At 40.0% G+C, this 17557-nt stretch overlaps 1 protein-coding gene across 1 annotated transcript in view; it reads left to right on the top strand.

The window, feature by feature from the left end:
- Nucleotides 1-17557, top strand: part of nup210 (nucleoporin 210) — a 46063-nt gene extending 28506 nt beyond the window's left edge. The window contains exons 21-40 of the mRNA XM_016481263.1: nucleotides 887-1015; nucleotides 1196-1323; nucleotides 1403-1538; nucleotides 2170-2232; nucleotides 2941-3120; nucleotides 4486-4566; nucleotides 4643-4774; nucleotides 5982-6140; nucleotides 6314-6405; nucleotides 8511-8685; nucleotides 9496-9671; nucleotides 10578-10798; nucleotides 10894-11030; nucleotides 11176-11284; nucleotides 11607-11753; nucleotides 11837-12087; nucleotides 14929-15133; nucleotides 15630-15746; nucleotides 15867-15941; nucleotides 16464-17557. Of these exons, the coding sequence (XP_016336749.1) occupies nucleotides 887-1015; nucleotides 1196-1323; nucleotides 1403-1538; nucleotides 2170-2232; nucleotides 2941-3120; nucleotides 4486-4566; nucleotides 4643-4774; nucleotides 5982-6140; nucleotides 6314-6405; nucleotides 8511-8685; nucleotides 9496-9671; nucleotides 10578-10798; nucleotides 10894-11030; nucleotides 11176-11284; nucleotides 11607-11753; nucleotides 11837-12087; nucleotides 14929-15133; nucleotides 15630-15746; nucleotides 15867-15941; nucleotides 16464-16567 (2817 nt within the window). The 3' untranslated portion in view covers nucleotides 16568-17557. The remainder of the gene's footprint in view (nucleotides 1-886; nucleotides 1016-1195; nucleotides 1324-1402; nucleotides 1539-2169; nucleotides 2233-2940; nucleotides 3121-4485; nucleotides 4567-4642; nucleotides 4775-5981; nucleotides 6141-6313; nucleotides 6406-8510; nucleotides 8686-9495; nucleotides 9672-10577; nucleotides 10799-10893; nucleotides 11031-11175; nucleotides 11285-11606; nucleotides 11754-11836; nucleotides 12088-14928; nucleotides 15134-15629; nucleotides 15747-15866; nucleotides 15942-16463) is intronic.

The raw sequence follows: 17557 nt of genomic DNA, 5'->3' as shown, positions 1-17557 counted from the left end.
TATTATCCTCTGCTTCTCAATCGGGCTCAAACTGATAAGCGATATTAACATGCAGTTGTTTACAATACAACCGGAGCACATGCCGCCGAGGTGAGGGGCGGGGCGTTTAGACATGCACTAGAGGCGGTTTAGCCAATCACAACACACTGGGCTAGCTAACCAATCAGAGCCCATGGCCTATTTCTGAGGGAGGGGCTTCATAAAAGAAGGAAATGATCAGCGTGTTTCTCAGAGAAGGGACAGAGCGGTGTGAAATAAAGGTAAATTATGTGAAAAATAATGCGTTTTTAAAAAAAACAAAGCATTAACACATGTTAGACTGCACCCCATAAACACAATCAAACCTAGAAAAAACCCAGTGAACCACCCCTTTAATATAAATTTAAACTATAGTAAATTTTCATTTCAATTTTAGGTGTCCAAAAACATTACATTTAGTTCACACTTAAGTATATTATGTAAAGTATAGGATTCTTTATTCCTTTATGACAGAAAATTGAACTTTACACGGACTCGTGTATGTTACACTATTTTTATTTATTTATTTATTTTTTGTACTGAGAAATAAATTGAAGAATTTTCTTTGGAATGGCCATTATGCCATGAAATGTATCAATAAAGCTTAACTTATGTTGAACCTGGACCATTACTTCAACAAAATATTTCAAAAATCCAGACATGAGTCATATTTTCTAGTATTTCCAATCGTTGTTAAGGCTGGTGATTGCTGTCTGTGATATTTGTGTATTAAAATGACTGCAAAAAAATGTCAATGACTTTAGTGGACTTGTGTTGAGCCTTACAGCTGACTACACAGTATTAGTTGTTGTTAACTTGTTTCTTCTGTGGTTTAATTTGAATGTAATCTCATTTGGTTGTGACTCAGGTGGTCCCGGCTCAGGCGGGGGTCTTGCAGGTGATGGTTCATGACCTTTGCCTGAACTTCCCTTCTCCTGCTACGGCTACGGTTCACATCTCTGATATTCTGGAGGTTTATGTGCGTGTGGTCGACAAGGTTGGTGACATCCGATCAAAAAAAAAAAAAAAAGACCTTGAATCATTCATATGTTAAAATATATTAAAATAAATAAACGGAAACAAATCCGTTTCGAAATTCCATGCATGTGCATTTTATAATTGTTTATAAAATGATTTTGAAATCAGAAATAAAATTCAGACGACACATTAATTTCAGGTGGAGATCGGCAAGTCAGTCAAAGCATATGTTCGGGTTTTGGATGGCAACAAGAAGCCTTTCCTTTCCAGATATTTCTCTGTCATGAACCTGAAGCTGAGGGCAGCGTCCTCCATTATATCCCTGCAGTGAGTAACCGTGTCTTAGATCTCCTGAGCTTTGTGTTCCGGCATCTGAGAGAGCTAATCAACCTCTGCTGTTTGTCAGGGCTCTGCCTGATTCTTCAGAAGAAGATACAGCCACATTTCTGGTCAAAGGTCTGGTGATCGGACAAACTAGTGTGTCTGCTGTCGTCATAGACAAAAATGGCAGGAAAATCAACTCTGCGCCCCAGCAGATTGAAGTAAGCCGCTTCTGTGCCATCATTTACAGCTTTATGAAGGGTTTGCTCCACGCTTAATGTGCATATATTGTTTATAAGTATACTATATATTTAAAAAAAATATGTTTTTTGTAATATAATTTAGGGAACCGATTCTTTACACTAGGAATATAAGATCCAGTCCCTTAACCAGATCCTGAGAGAAGAAATGCTTTTTATCTGGTATTCATAACCCAGTCAGCAGTCGGGTCAGGTTTGGCATTTGCTGTTGACTGGTTCTGGGTGTCAGACAAAACTCTGCTGACTGGGATTTGAGTACCAGACAAAAGACTGATCTGTTTTGACGGGATCTAGTAAAAGCACTGGATCTAATATTGCTAGCATGAAGAATCCCAAAACTTATACTAAACCTTCTGTCAGCCTGAGGGTTTGGAAAAGGAAGCGGTAATAAATAATCATAATAAAAATGACTAATGAACAAATGTAATGTACAAAAAAATGTGTGAAGGGTCAAGTGATTCAAATAATAGCTGAAGAAATGAAGCAAATGAAGAAAATCAAACACAATGAAAATATATGGTTGCTCTCTTGAAGCTACACACATAAGTTGCTACTGAAAATTCAGATTAGATTATTTTTTTTTGATCTGTAGGTATTTCCTCCCTTCAGACTGCTGCCCAGGAAAGTCACCTTGATAGTCGGAGCAATGATGCAGGTAAGTAATCAGGGTACTTCTGTCCTCTTGTCTAATGCACTCAGATCTGGTGTGAGTGAGCAGATCGACACACAAAACACGAGCAAACGCTGCACTCTATAACTGCATGATTGTGGCAAAATATAATTAGCTTTGTTTACATGGACGGCGTTTTGTAGTTCGGAATTAAATCATTCAGGTTGATGATTTGAAACACTTTTTCATGAATGCAAAAAGTAATCAAGGATTATGATTTAATAATTTTTTAAACATCAAATCCATCAATTTACTTGGACCGCAACATTATGGATGAAATAATAGTTGGACTACTACTGGCAAACATCTCAGGTTACGACGTGGATGTCTGCTTCCAAGACGATAACTAGCATGACAAGGATGTTAACACGCGGGTTTTTAACGTTTGGATTATGAAATTGGAATTGGAATGAAATTTAGGTTTGGCTAATTTATTCAGATTGACGTGGTTACATCAGACTTTTTCGGACTGGGCCAATAACCGATTATTAGGTTCCATGTAGTACTGTCAGGTATTCTTTTCCATTGCCTTTTCTATCATTTCTATGTGGAAATATGTCTTCAATGCAAACAACTGAAGGTGAAACATTAAGCACATTGAATTGGCTCAACAGGACTAGGGGTTTGTCTGTCATTTAAATGCCATGTCTGTGATCAGTGATCATCTTCAGGATTGCACCTGTTGATTTGTAGATCACGTCAGAGGGAGGACCACAGCCCCAGTCCAACATCCTCTTCTCTCTGTCCCACGAGAGCATCGCCTCTGTCAGCAGTCTGGGGCATGTCAAGGGCCTGTCGGTGGGCAACATGAGCGTGACTGGCGTGGTGCAGGCGGTCGACACAGAAACTGGCAAACTGGTGGTGGTGTCAAAGGTGATGCTCTGCAGACAGATGAATGAATGAATGAAGCCGCATTGATCTGTGTGAGTGAGTTAAAGTGCCCCTATTATGGGTAATGAAAGGTTCATATTTTGGTTTTGGGAGTCCCCAACAACAGGTTGACATGCATGCAAGATCAAAAAACACTTTCATTGTCTTATAATATGCATTTATTTTTACCTTACTTGCTCAACGACTCCCAAAGATTCGCTCAACGATTCATTTTTCCAAACCCCTCCTTTGCGTGATGCTAATCTGCGGTGATTGGTCCAATCGGTCTCATTTCCATTTCATCTGGCCTGTAACGCCTGATAAAGCAGCGTTTGTGAGCTCAGTGCTGCTTTGTGTACAGCGTTACCGGGGAAACCGCTATCTAGTGGATGGGTCACCATACTTGGCCACATGTCACGTCACTTTCACTTTCACTTTCAAAGAATGAATCTGCATTTTTATTCAGACCAACGCGAAAAAACCAACAAGTGGGCGGGGCAATATGTTAATGTTTCATGTTGACATCAACATGAAACGGCTTGGGATTCGTTTTAAAAATGACTAATTTCAATGATTCAGAGTCGACTCTTTCTTTCTTTTCTTTCTTTCATTCACATAGAGCTGTGTTACACACTGCATGAAAGGTAATTTCCATTTCATCTGGCCTGTAACGCCTGATAAAGCAGCGTTTGTGAGCTCAGTGCTGCTTTGTGTACAGCGTTACCGGGGAAACCGCTATCTAGTGGCAAACTAAGGGGAAGTCGTGGCCTAATGGTTAGAGCGTCGGACTCGTAACCCAAGGTTGCGGGTTCGAGTCTCGTACCGGCAGGGATTGTAGGTGGGGGGGAGTGAATGTACTCCCTAGTGAATGTAGCGCTCTCTTCCACCTTTAATACCACAACTGAGGGGCCCTTGAGCAAGGCACCGAAACCCCAACTGCTCTCCGGGCGCAGCAGCATAAATGGCTGCCCACTGCTCCGGGTGTGTGTTCACGGTGTGTGTGTGTTCACTGCTGTGTGTGTGCACTTTGGATGGGATAAATGCAGAGCACTAATTCCGAGTATGGGTCACCATACTTGGCCACATGTCACGTCACTTTCACTTTCACTTTCAAAGAATGAATCTGCATTTTTATTCAGACCAACGCGAAAAAACCAACAAGTGGGCGGGGCAATATGTTAATGTTTCATGTTGACATCAACATGAAACGGCTTGGGATTCGTTTTAAAAATGACTAATTTCAATGATTCAGAGTCGACTCTTTCTTTCTTTTCTTTCTTTCATTCACATAGAGCTGTGTTACACACTGCATGAAAGGTAATTTTCAAAAATCCATAATAGGGGCACTTTAAATGCTGTCATTGGCAGGATCAAGTGGATGTTGAGGTGGTCCAGCTGAAGGCCATAAGAATCCGAGCTCCCATCACCAGAATGAAGACAGGCACTCTGGTAAACACATTATGAGTTCAGCTTTTACCTGCAGAGGATTTTGAGGTTGTAATGAAGGTTTGGTCTGTGGCTGTAGATGCCGGTGTATGTGATGGGCCTGACCAGCAGCCAGACGCCGTTCTCCTTCGGGAACGCTCTTCCTGGACTGACCTTCCACTGGTCTGTGACTAAGAGAGACGTTCTGGACGTTCACACGCGCCATGCGGAGGTACAGTGGGCTTTCAGTATTAGTTGTGTTGATTTTAACTTTATCACAGTTAGGGCTGGCATCTCTATTTTTTTTTTTTTTAAGTTCAGATGATAGATTTAACAGCCTGTTGACCACTTACTGCTGTTTGCTGAATGAACACGAAAGGAACATTCAAAATCATATTTACTTATGGTTACTTATATAAAAATGAGTGCTGTCAAAGTTAACGGGTTAATTGTGCGATTCATTGTTTTCAGTTAACGCAATTAACCCGGCATCCATTTTTTTTCCTGGCATCCTTTGGCAAGCGTTACAGTAGACTACATGAACACACTTTCAAGCATGATAAGATGCAAAAGAGAAGCTAACACAGAAGTTAACACTCTCTGTGAACACAGGCCTCCGATACGTGCAAGTGCACAGAAAGCCGCTTCAGACAACATGACAGTAGAGCATTGAGTTCTCTTTCACGAACAAAAACACACAAAATTATGTAAAAATACCCGTTTTTGGTGAGTGAATTCATAAACCGTCTTAATTGACTTAAACAAAAAAAAAAATCTTAAATGATTGTAAAGAGATGTATTTCAGATTTGCGTCAGGATTTAAAGAGACAGCGCTGCTTTTAAAGTGAAAACTGCTGCAGTCTGTCATTGATCGAAATCAAAGAACAAACGAAAAAGAGAAATCACTCACTTCTCTTCGTTGACTAACGTTTGTAGATTGAATAAAAACGAATCTATATTCAATTTATAGTTTATGTGAAGATTGTTTTAAGTTCACGTAGAAGTAGTTATATTTTTCAAAGCCTGTTAAATGTTAAAAATAAAGGCTTTCAATTATACTTTAATGTTGAATGGCTATAATTAAGACTAAAATGTAGGAAAATATGCATTTAATAGAGACGTCAGTAGCAGTATTGGTATCAATGATACTGACCTTCATTAATAATAGGCTACTTACAGTAGTAAAGAGATGCCATTAAACACATATTTAAAATATGCCGTCTTTATGTTGTTTCTACATTAATTTGGAGATTCAATATGAAATTATGACAATATAAATATATTATTTTAAGATGCTGTTCATTACAAAAAAAATGTGATTATTTATTACTTTTAATCGATTGACCGCACTAATAAAAAATTGAAAATGAAACAAAAAAGCAGTCTTTGGTGTGTTGTGGTTTAGATGAAGCAGTGTGTGTGTGTGATCTCTCCTGCAGGTGTCTGTACAGCTCAGCGCTGAGCACAACTTCGCCATGAGTGTGTTTGGCAGGAGTAAAGGCCGCACAGGACTGAGGGTGGTGGTGAAGACCAGTGTTCCCCTGGCTGGACATATGCTGGACAGTGCCCTCGAGCTGCATGATGAGATACAGATTCAGGTGGACTGAACCTCATTCTGTCATTCACAGAGCAACACTGTATTCTGTGTTACTGGCTTACAAAACAAACCCCTCATTAAGCATTGAATGTTTTATCCATTGCAACACTGCATTTTGAAGAACGTTTGCTGAACCAAGAGTAAAGGCTGACCCTGCCATGCATTGAATTTCAGGTTTATGAGAAACTGCAGCTGTTGAACCCAGAAGTTCACGTTGAGGAGATCCTGATGTCCCCAAACTCCCTGCTCAAACTCCAAACCAACAGGTAACTCAGCTGCAGCCTTTGCTTCACATCAGCACATACGGTTACAGTTAGACTCAACAACATCAGATATCCATGTTGCTTTGCCATGAACGTGAGCTGTGCTGCCCTACAAATACACACAACATAGTGTGACAGAAATTCAATGGACTGGAGTCAATTATACTACGGTTACCACACCTCAAGACATTGTTCAGATGTTATATTTCAAGACGTTCGTCAGGTTTTTGCCCTTAAAACACTCTTGTGTGTAGGATTCATTTTTTACGCAGCTCATCTAAACGCCTCTGTTGCTAATTCCAAAACATCATTTTAGACTAATGCAGTTATTAATGCAGTTATGAGAGAGGGAGATTAAACATGTGAATTACCTGAGTCTGTGTGTGTTGAGCAACAGCGTCTCAATAGCGAAACTGTAAGTTTATCTGCTTCAACAACAGCGCCGTTATTACCTCGCTAGTGAGAAATGTCATGTAGCATTTCACTTGCAAAACTATTTTACCGATAAAATCATAGCAGTGCTGGCAACACGTTTCTGTGCGCGTTTGTGTGTGTGCGTTTATAAGGGAGAGAGAGCGAGAGAAGTACAGCGTGTGCTTTCCGTACATAATAACATGTAAATTTGTGGCAGAAATATGGAAATAATTTGATGTTTTTAATCTTGTTCAGGGTTTCCGCGGGGTCTTAAAAAGTCTTAAATTGTACAATAAAGTCTTAATTTTGATTTCAAGCGGTCTTAAATTTGGGGACGGAAAGACCAGAATTGTGATATGACTAAATGTGATGATTAAACTTCAAAAGGCTATGATTCCATTAAATAAGCGCTGCACGTTCAAAGTCCGGTGCTGCTGCTCTGTGTTCTGCCATTACCGCCGGGAAACAGTTATATTTCTACCAAATGCTCCACCTGCTGACAGAGAATGAATGAGCATTTTCAATAAAACTGATGTTTTTATCAGAGTTCAGACAAATGCGAAAATCCACCCATGTATTTACACTGCAAACACACAGAGCTTTAAATGTGAACTGGTGGATAGATAAGAAGACAATGCATTATAAAAATCGAAACAGTATAGGGGTGTGCGATGTATAGTCTGCAATAATATCGTAATTGTTGTTTTAACGATGTGCGATTTGATATTATCGAGTATATCACGAAAAGCAAACAAAACACACCTACAGAGTGCATGCATACATTAGGTGATGAAGTCTAGTAAGTTAACAGGTTAAATTAGTGAGCATACGCATTTAGAGTGAGTTCTTTCACTGCATGAATCAGTCTATTAAAATGCATTTAAAATGATCACATAATTCAAGATATGGGGCAGAAAATGTATATATTTATATCATTTCATATAGTTAATATCACACGAAGAGTGCCGTTTTTTTCTCCAAAAGTCAGCATGATTACAAATGATATTGAAGAAGTTAATTAAGAGACTTACGTTTTAGACACCATATTGCCTGTTTTTGCTCTATTTCGACAACAAAAAAGAATTTCAAACACAGCCGCCACAGCAGTTTTGCGCCTCTGAGCGACATTTTGTTCTTGAATGAATCAACCGTTTAAATGATTCGGTTCAATCGCAATGACTCACTATTAACTGTGACTTGCTGCCACCTACTGGCGGTTTTAATTTCACATTTAAGGTACCTTTTAATTTTTTTTATAATTTCAAAATTTTATGTTTAAAATATCAAAACATTATTTAGCTATGAATTTGTAACTGCAGGTTAAAGTATTCCATGTCCCTCAGAGCTGAATTAAACCGTATGTAAATGCATCTAAATGCCACTTCTAATGCAGCTTCTGTGTTTCCTCTGCATTGCAAAGATCAATTTTCTTGATACTGATTTCATTTGCTTGGTAACAGCCCAAATGCAAGAATTAGACTCAAAAGATGGTGCACACTTTTAGAAAAAATGGCTTAAAGGTAAAAATGGCCATAAAACTTATTGGAAAAGATTAATTGTGTGCACAATAACACACTCAGCAAAATATCGTCTAATTATTGTTATCGATAAAATCCCAGAAATGTATGTAACATCAGAGCTTTGTTGCTGAGCAGTGCCCATTCTAACTGTAAACTGTGTGCTCTGTGCTGTAGAGATGGACTGGGCTCCCTGTCCTACCGTGTGCTGGACTGTCCGGACAGAGCTGCTCTCGTTCAGGTGGATGATAAAGGTCATCTGACGTCTGGATCTCTGACAGGAACTGCATCGCTACAGATCAGCTCACAGGAAACATTCGGCGTCAATCAAACCATCATCGTCGCTGTGAAGGTAGCACTCCGACACATAAGGATGTGATGATATGCAACTGCACTGCAGTCTTTAAACAGACCATTATTTTAGCAATTTATACGTGCATTTTACTGAACTTAAACTTAATAGAAAACAAAATAGAGGATATTTCATTTGAATTGCAGATTAGTAAAAATAATGCATAAATTAATATAGTATAATTGCGGTTTAATTATCTCATAAGTTCCTTCCTCATAGCTCATCAGTGAAATATTTGTCTGTGTGTGTGTTTATTTAGCAGTCATGCAGTGGGTTGTTACTTCAGGGTGATACCTACATATTCAATAAAGCAATAAGCCCCGTGAAGCCGTGGTTTACAGTGAATTTATAACAGCTAAGGGGCGTTGTTAGGTACGGCGCGAAGCGGGGCTTATTGCTTTTATAAAACGGTTATTCCATATACGTAGTTAGGTTTCACAAAATAAAACAGAGCAAATAAAGTGTAATGATATTAATAAAAACAGTATTCTTCCACCAAACAATGTAGTTCCTCAGAATCAGTTGTAGTTGTAACAAAGTGGTTGCCGAGCAACACACAGAAGTGAACAAAAGTGTATATTTGTAGAGTAATTTACAGCTTTGAATGCGGCTCAGCCAATCAGAATCAAGGACCGGAACTCTCCGTTTTATAATAGAATTTTGCAAATAAATGACTGTAGATTATCTCTTACATATCTATATTATGATTTGTAATTCATAATAGCTCTTAACTGTAAATGAATATTTGAGTAGTTTGTATTCAGTGTCAGCAGTTAAGCGTGTGAACTGCTGGTGTGTTTGTTGTGAAAGGTGGTGACCATCTCATACCTGCGTCTGAGCACTAGTCCGGTCATGTACACGTCTAACAGAGAGGCTGTGTCCGCCATCCCGCTGGGAGCCGTTCTGACCTTCAGCGTTCATTTCCACGACAGCACAGGAGAAACCTTACACAGCCACAACTCAATGCTCAGCTTCTCCACCAACAGGTAAAGCAAAGCCCATCTACATGACAGCTGTCTTTGTGCCTTTGTGGTGTAGTGTCTTTGACTGCAACACTTACACAGTGGCTACACTGCAAACCAGCACCAAGACAAACTACAGCACTCGTAATATAATCAACAAAACTTCCAGGGAGCATGTTAATTGTTTAACATCCTCAGTTGGACTAATTTATTTAACATGCTGTGCATTCTGATAAAACTTCCCGATGTTCTGGACTTTGCCAGAAGTTACGGTTATTAATTAATTATTGGTAGGTTAACTAATTTTATTGGTAAGGATTAATTGACTAATCAGAAAATAATACATTGATTCAATGTAAAAAAAAAAAAAAAGATAAAAATGATAGATCGATAGATTAATCAATTAATCATAAAAAAGGATCAATTGATTAATCAATCATCAAAATAATCATTTGTTACAGTCTTAGCAGCAACGAATATTTGTTTATTTAGAACTTCCTTCTCAAGCTCTGCCACTTCAGGGACAAAAAAAGCACAAGTCATAATGTATACAACGTATTTCACCATGTTTTATTTCCCTTGTGAAAGAGACTCTCTGTAACTCAATCTAATGTTTTACAAAGTCCTGGCTATCTTCCATATCAGCTTTATTTTTAATGTGAAGTAAGAATTTGTACTTTTCTTCAGTGGTTTCGTCACATGTATTGCAGTAACATTCTTAATGTAATACTAACAGAATCAGACCTCATTCTTCCTCACACAGAGGAATGGAGCATCTGAAGAGTCAAATATGGTTGCAAATCAAAAAAGAATGAATGTTTTTTTACAAATATTCAGGCGTCAGGAACATAATTTAATGTTAAAGGTGGTAATTGCAGACTAAATAAAAAATCAGTGCATATGGTTTAAAGATCTGTGTTATGTGTGCAGGGATGATTTGGTGCAGGTCGGTAAGGGTTCGAGTAACGGCACGCTGACGGTGCGGACGGTGAATGTGGGTCTGACTCTGCTGGGGGTCTGGGACTCGGAGCAGGCCGGACTCGCTGATTTCCTTGCTCTGCCGGTCCAGCATGCCATTCATCCGGCTGAAGCCCAGCGGCTGGTCGTGGGAGACGTTGTGTGCTTTTCTGCACAGTTTGTTAATCAGGAGGGTAAGAGACGTACGTGTCACGTACACGTACAAATATTGACAGCCCAAAGTAAGCGTTTACTTTCTGTGAGTATTCAAGTCATTGTTCATGTGCAGGTGCATCAGGTGTGTGGAGCTCGTCGTCCAGCGCTCTGCTGGAGATCGATCCCAGGACTGGAGCTGCAGTAGCCAGAGACAAGGGCACAGTCACTGTGTACTACGAGATTCCCGGTCAACTCCGCACCTACAGAGAGGTGAGGTTAATCACGTGGACTTCAGTTCGGAGATATTCTGAATCAGATATTTAGAAGGAAAAATCATGAAAATGATTTGGTCCAAAAGTATGAAACTGCAGATAAACAGTACTGTGATCATATTGCAATGCTGTGCTTTGTTTAGGTTCTAATTGAAGGTGCGTCTCGGACGTCTGTCGTGATTCCCGCAGTGAAGAAGGACAGAGACCCTAAAGTCCTGATGTCAACCAGGAGCACAGGAAGCAACCTCATCGGTAAAGAACACTCCACGCATTGCATTAGAGAGAGACGCATTCATACGCTTCTCATATAACACGACTGTTTTTAACAATTAAAATGAAATCCAGAACAAAAAGGAAAACAGAATTTGGGGAAAAAAATGAAATGGATTGCAAAGGGCCCCACTAGGGGTTCGATTCCTAAGAATCACAAATGCCGAATAATTGTTTACTATGACTGCATTTTAATGAACACAAGCAAATGTAAAGCCTCATACACAGGTACTGTTCCATTTTTTAATCTTAGTACTTTTCCACACAGCATTATAATACTCATGATTGTGTTCTCTGTCCACAGGAAGCTGCTTGTCGTCTCAGTCCGACAGCATGGCTCTGCTCCACCCAGAGTCCTCGGTCAGCTGTCAGCTGCGCTTCACCAGCAGCGCTGTGGATTTCTCTCCTCATGACGTCTACCACACTCACACAGCATTCGACGCCAGCACAGGTCTCTCACATGAACCTTGGACTTCAGCCTGACTTCTCAATGACAGGTTTAACCCTGTGATCTGTATCTCCTCTGTGTGTCAGGCTTCTACAGCTGCGCGCTTAGCTTCAAGCCCATGAGCGACCAGCAGGTGAAGGTGTTGAGTCTGTCTATGACGGAGGTGGAGGTGAGGGCCGGCGTGCAGGGATCTCTCTTCAGCGGAGAGCAGCTCAGCGTCCAGCTGCCTGTCAGTCCAGGGATCTACGCCGATCAGACGGACATCGTCCTGAGCAATCAGCACCCGTCTGCTGAGCTGACCATCTACGGCACGACAGGCGCTCTTCAGCAGCTGGACGTATGTTTGCATCCTTGTCTCTTGGTGTCTGAAAAGTAGACCCCAACCGATATATCGTTTTGCCGATTTTGAAGGCCGATATGAGCCTGTCGCAGATATATCGGTATCGGCGAATATGCCGCTGATATGAAACTTTTTTTTACAGAACATAAAACGCAGATAAAATGCTTGTAAATGGAGTAATTACATGGTTTGTCCAGCAGAGCGTGCTCCATTGTTTGCTACTGGCGACATGGATGAAATGCTTTAAAGCTTAAGTGTATGGAATACCATTGAAACTTTGAACAGCCATATCTCCGTAACTGCACGGTGGATCTGCACCAAATTTGGGGGATCAGCTCGAGGAACGCCGAATCGAGTGTACGTCTTGAGGCCCCCTTTTGAATGAGACCACCACCGCGTCGATAGCCCCCGTGGTCCGGGAGTTACGGGTGGTTAAATTCGCGGTCGGGCGCAGACCGATCTGGCGATCCCGGGGGGCTACCGACGCGCGGAGTGTGGCGTCGAGAGGGCTCCTCGAGCTGAAGGGATCCCCCGAATTTGGTGGAGATCCGCCGCCGCGTTCGTCAGATAATGACACCAACCAAAACTTTCACTTCAGTAAGGAGGTCTCTTGTTCGGGCAGCATTCACGCGTTGTCTTATTCGACCGTAAGTGCCCTGCGAAGTGGACTTCACATGAAATTCCGCCATTATTCCAGTTCCAAGGGAACGTACACGTTACATTCAAAGGGCATTAAAGTGCGCGAGACGTGAATTTAAATTGTATTTATTTACAGAGGTATATTATGTCACACTTCACACTTCTCTAGTAAGTGTTGTCTGTGTGTGAAGACAGTTGCGCAAATCCGTGAATGAATGTTCCAAAGTGAAATAAACTTCAACGGTATAAAGTTGAATCAGTGTTAATTTTGACAGGCATTTTTGATTTAGTCTTAGTCTTTATCTTGAGGCGAAAATGCTTAATAGTCTTAATAGTCATTTGAGTCTTTCATAGTTTTAGTCGACGAAAAGCCATTGCATTTTTGTCAACTTTTAGTCATTACTTTTAGTCAAACTGCAGTTACCAACATTTATTTTGGTAGCTATTTTATATGTAGTCTTCAAACAAAAGTAGTCATTAATTCTTCTCTCTTTAGACCAAATCTATTAAGCTTATGAGAAATTTAAATCAAGTATTGAATTTGGAAAAACTTGAATAAATGATGACAATTTTCATTTTTGGGTGAACTATCCCTTTAACAGTAGTGAAAAGGGAGCAACTTATAAAAATTATAGTTGTTCATATATAATATATATAATTTATAATTTTTGAAAAAGAAGCAGAATAAGACAAATAAGAAAGACATACAAATTAAACTCATTTTTCAGATACAGTAGGTTTACTTAACATTTATTTATCATCTTTTGTTGGTTAACATTAATGACACGGATAGGTACTTAAAGGTGGGGTATGTGATTTTTCAAAAACGCTTTAGAAAAAAAGTAGCCAAACCAGCTACTATTAGTCTACCAGCTACTATTAGTCGGGCCGAGTACCAAAACAAACTTGTAGCCAATCAGCACTAAGGGGCGTGTCTACTCATGATGTGGAGGAGAGAGCATTCAGTGCACAGGACGGACATTAGCCGAGCGACGACAGAAAGATAGAGATGGCGGTTAAAAAACAAAAGAGGAAAACGTTTAGTTTTCACCCACCTGTTTACGTTCACTTAATCCATAACCAACTGTATTTACCTGAGATACTCTAGTCTACACGATAGACATTTGGACTGCTGTGTGTGTATTTGAGCACTGAGAACTGATCGTGTGCTGTATATGAGAACTGAAGAAGTGGAGCGTGCGCGAGAGAGAGCACTTCTATGAGCGTGATTCCGCCTATCCCGCCTTCACTAACTTTAGGTTAATCAATAACGAATTGTGACTCCTGGGAAAAATGGGACGTCTGGTCACCTTATCCCTACCCCTTCGGGTGCTGATGCCATAGTTTCAGATCGCTAGTTCGCATTTTGGTAGCCTATCCATCCACTGCGGCTGCCGTACTGAGACTAGATATGCAAACGCCCCTCATCCGACTGCAATCCAATGACAGGGACGCACATTTAGAAGGACAAGACAGTAGCCTATAGCATGTATTTTGAATCTAGTCCTCAAATAACATTATAGTCCGTCTCGTCTTGTTAACGAAGACGCGGCATAAATTACGTCATAGGTTTTATCATCAGATATTAGTTTTAGCTCGTCAACGTCTTGTCTTAGTCACAGAAAAAATGTTTGTTAACAAATATTTTTCGTCATCATCTTCGTTGACAAAATTAACACTGAGTTGAATTGAATTGAAATAAAGTTAAATAAACTTCAACTTTACTGTTAAGTGCACTGATGTCAGACTCATTTTGGATAAAGTTTATTGTTAATAATTACAATTTAATTATTGTAAATGCCCTGCCTCCATTACATATCTTTGTCACGTCACATTATACTGTAAGTGTTTGATCACCAAATTTGAGTGATCATTGCAGAAAATGTGTTTATGTATATTCAATTTATGTATATACTGTATTCTATATATAGTACCAGTCAAATGTTTGGACACACGAATGGGAAAGTGTCCAAACTTTTGACTGGTACTGTACTATAATATACACAAAGAATATCGGGCAATATATCGATATCGGTCATTTTTTACTCCCTAATATCGGTATCGGCCCCCAAAAAAACATGTCGGTCGGGCTCTACTGAAAAGTGAAATGGTCTGACAGTTGTTTTGTTGATGTGTCTGAGATTACTGTTACTGTAGTCACCAGATGTGTGTCTGTGATTGGCTGTTTCTCATCTTTAGGTGAAGAGCAGTTCTCCTGCAATTGTGATAGAGGAGAAGGAGGTTTCTCCCAGCTTTCCCAGCTACATCAGATACACCGTTCGAGTAGTGAAGCCGCAGGGATCGCTGACGGCGTCGGTGTCTGTGAGCAGCACGTCCAGTGCTCAGGTGCTGCACATCCCAGTGTCTGTCATGCATCTAGCAGCCAGCAGCTCTTCTGTGCAAGGTTTGTTCCTCAATGTCTCTCTGACAGCATAGTAAGAGACATTTTTGATGGTTAAAAAGGATCCTTCAAAAGGATCTCAGCATCAGGAACAAGTGGGATGGTTTATTTTGAATGGCGCCCCTGATCATGTTGGAAGATTGTGTGTTCTTTAGAGCATTTCACTGCAGATTGTTTTGCTATTGAGGCATAATGTATTGCACAGTTTGCAAAGGAACTTAACTTCTGTATCTGACAGCAGTTGCATTGCAAACCACAAAAAAGTAAACAATTTTATAATGATTTGTCTGTAAATGACAGTTTTATTAGGGATAATGTTTTCAAAACACTCACATGCAGTAGTGTGGGGCATTGAATCTTTTTCCCATGCAGCCGATCATAACAGTGGTCGTTTACTGACAAGCCTTAAGGGAGACACCCACTAAAACTGAAGAGGCCAGAAAGAGGGAATATATATAGCTCATAAATACTGACCTATGCTGCTTCACTTTTCTTTCAGCACATACAGTAGATGGAGCAGACGGGCCCAATATTCTTCAGCAGTTCATCGACTCCTATCAAGTGATGTTCTTCACTTTATTCGCTCTTTTGGCTGCCACTGCTGTTGTCATCATCGGTAAACATGTCCACATCCTGCCCAACACTTTTCAGTATCATGGATAACTGGTTTCCGGACAGTGATTGTTCCTACATTTTATCATCATCATATATCTTAACTTGCTGTCTGTTTTTGTAGTGTGCCATGCACTGTTTTCCCCGAGAGATCCTGTCAATCATCCTGCGTTCATCCAGAAGACTCCTCCTCCTGCAGGTACATGCTCCTGCAAGAACGAAATCAGATATAACCGGAATAAATGCAACGCAATTAACAACTGATCTTTTATTTTTGGATGGATAATACAGTTCTTTGTGCATCAAAGGAAGCTAATGGATGTTTATTGCGTTAAAGCTGTCGTATCATATATTATTAATTGCAGCAAAAACGAAATGAGTAAATTAGTCACCTTTTGTCCACCCTCTATGATCCTTAGAAGTCTTAAAGGTAGATCACCAGAAACAGCCTGTTTATTTGTGTGCAGATGTGCTCTTCACAGCACTGTACTGTACTTACACCCGTCTGCGGGTTTTCTGTCACTGAATTGAGAAATGTGCTGCTCAAACTGTTACCTTTGGGAAAAAGAACTAATTTCAGATGCACTTCCTCTGAAGTGTGTGCAGAGTGGCAGGTGCTACACACAGATAGATCTGACAACATGCTTGCATTATTATTATTATTTCTTCTGCTGTTTAGAAATACTTCTGCAGTCATTTGTAAATGCTGCTGTTTCTGCAGGTGTAGCGAAGCTGACTGGAAGCCCCTTCAACAACAGCATGTCTTCAGACACGAAGGCAAGCCCAAGATTGCGCTTGTATTCACCAGACTACAACTCCAGATAAACCGTCTCCATCTGAAGACTGAAGAACGTGCATTCCCACACAGGAGTATAAGCGTGCTGGAAGATACGTGTGCGAGAGTATTGCTTTCATGCTTGAAACGATAGCTTTTTCATTTGAATCCTCTTGTGCTGAAATGCTGCATATCTGACTGAATATAGCAGAGCTGCATATTGTTTTGCTTGTGTTTGATTATTTAAACGTTTGACGTGGACTTTTCCCCCCAATAGTTTTCATAGCTTGAGACATTCAATTTTTTTTGTGATTTGCAATGTTAAACTGTTTTTTTGTTTTCTGAAGCTCAGGATAACTTTTGAAATGTAATGTGAGACTGCGGCTCGATTGTGTAGCATGTTGATTTGTGAAAAGTGCAACCACTGATTCCGTCCAAAGTGCTCTTACATGCGTTTGCTGTGCAGAAACCAACGGCCAGTTGTTTTGTTTTATGAACAATATTATATTGATTTTAATGATATGTTGAACTCTTTTGAGTTGAGTGCAGCTTCTTCAGTTATTGATGTGAATGTTAAATATGTTTAAGGGCTTAATTCAGTTCAGTTGCTTTAGATTTAAAGTACTTCTTAAAGGAAGCTTTCTCTTGAACCTGCAGCAGATTTTGACATGATTGTTTGCTGTTCAACTGAAGCATCAGTCCCACAATAGATACATTACACTGATACATCTGTGACTGTGAGTGTTGATTCAAGAATGTGATCATTATTAACCGAAAAATGCCTCAGCCTAGATTTTTCTGGTATCTGCCTTTGTAAGCAAGAGCCATAATGTGACTCAGAACTGCTGCACTGAATAAAACCAGGAATTGTGAATCTGTCATAAACTTTGACTTTAATCTGTAGATGTAACCACTTCTGAGCCTTTGTCAATGTATGTGCTCTTCTGTCATTCATAGCTTCCTCAAAAGTTAACTGCTTCTTCCTTTATTTACACCGAGCTTTGTGCAGCATGTTTGTCATCTATAAAAATTAAATGCTT

The sequence above is a fragment of the Sinocyclocheilus anshuiensis genome, unplaced genomic scaffold (assembly GCF_001515605.1).
Source record: "Sinocyclocheilus anshuiensis isolate Anshui unplaced genomic scaffold, SAMN03320099.WGS_v1.1 scaffold429, whole genome shotgun sequence".
Lineage (NCBI taxonomy): Eukaryota > Metazoa > Chordata > Actinopteri > Cypriniformes > Cyprinidae > Sinocyclocheilus > Sinocyclocheilus anshuiensis.
This window is presented reverse-complemented; position numbering and strand designations above follow the sequence as displayed.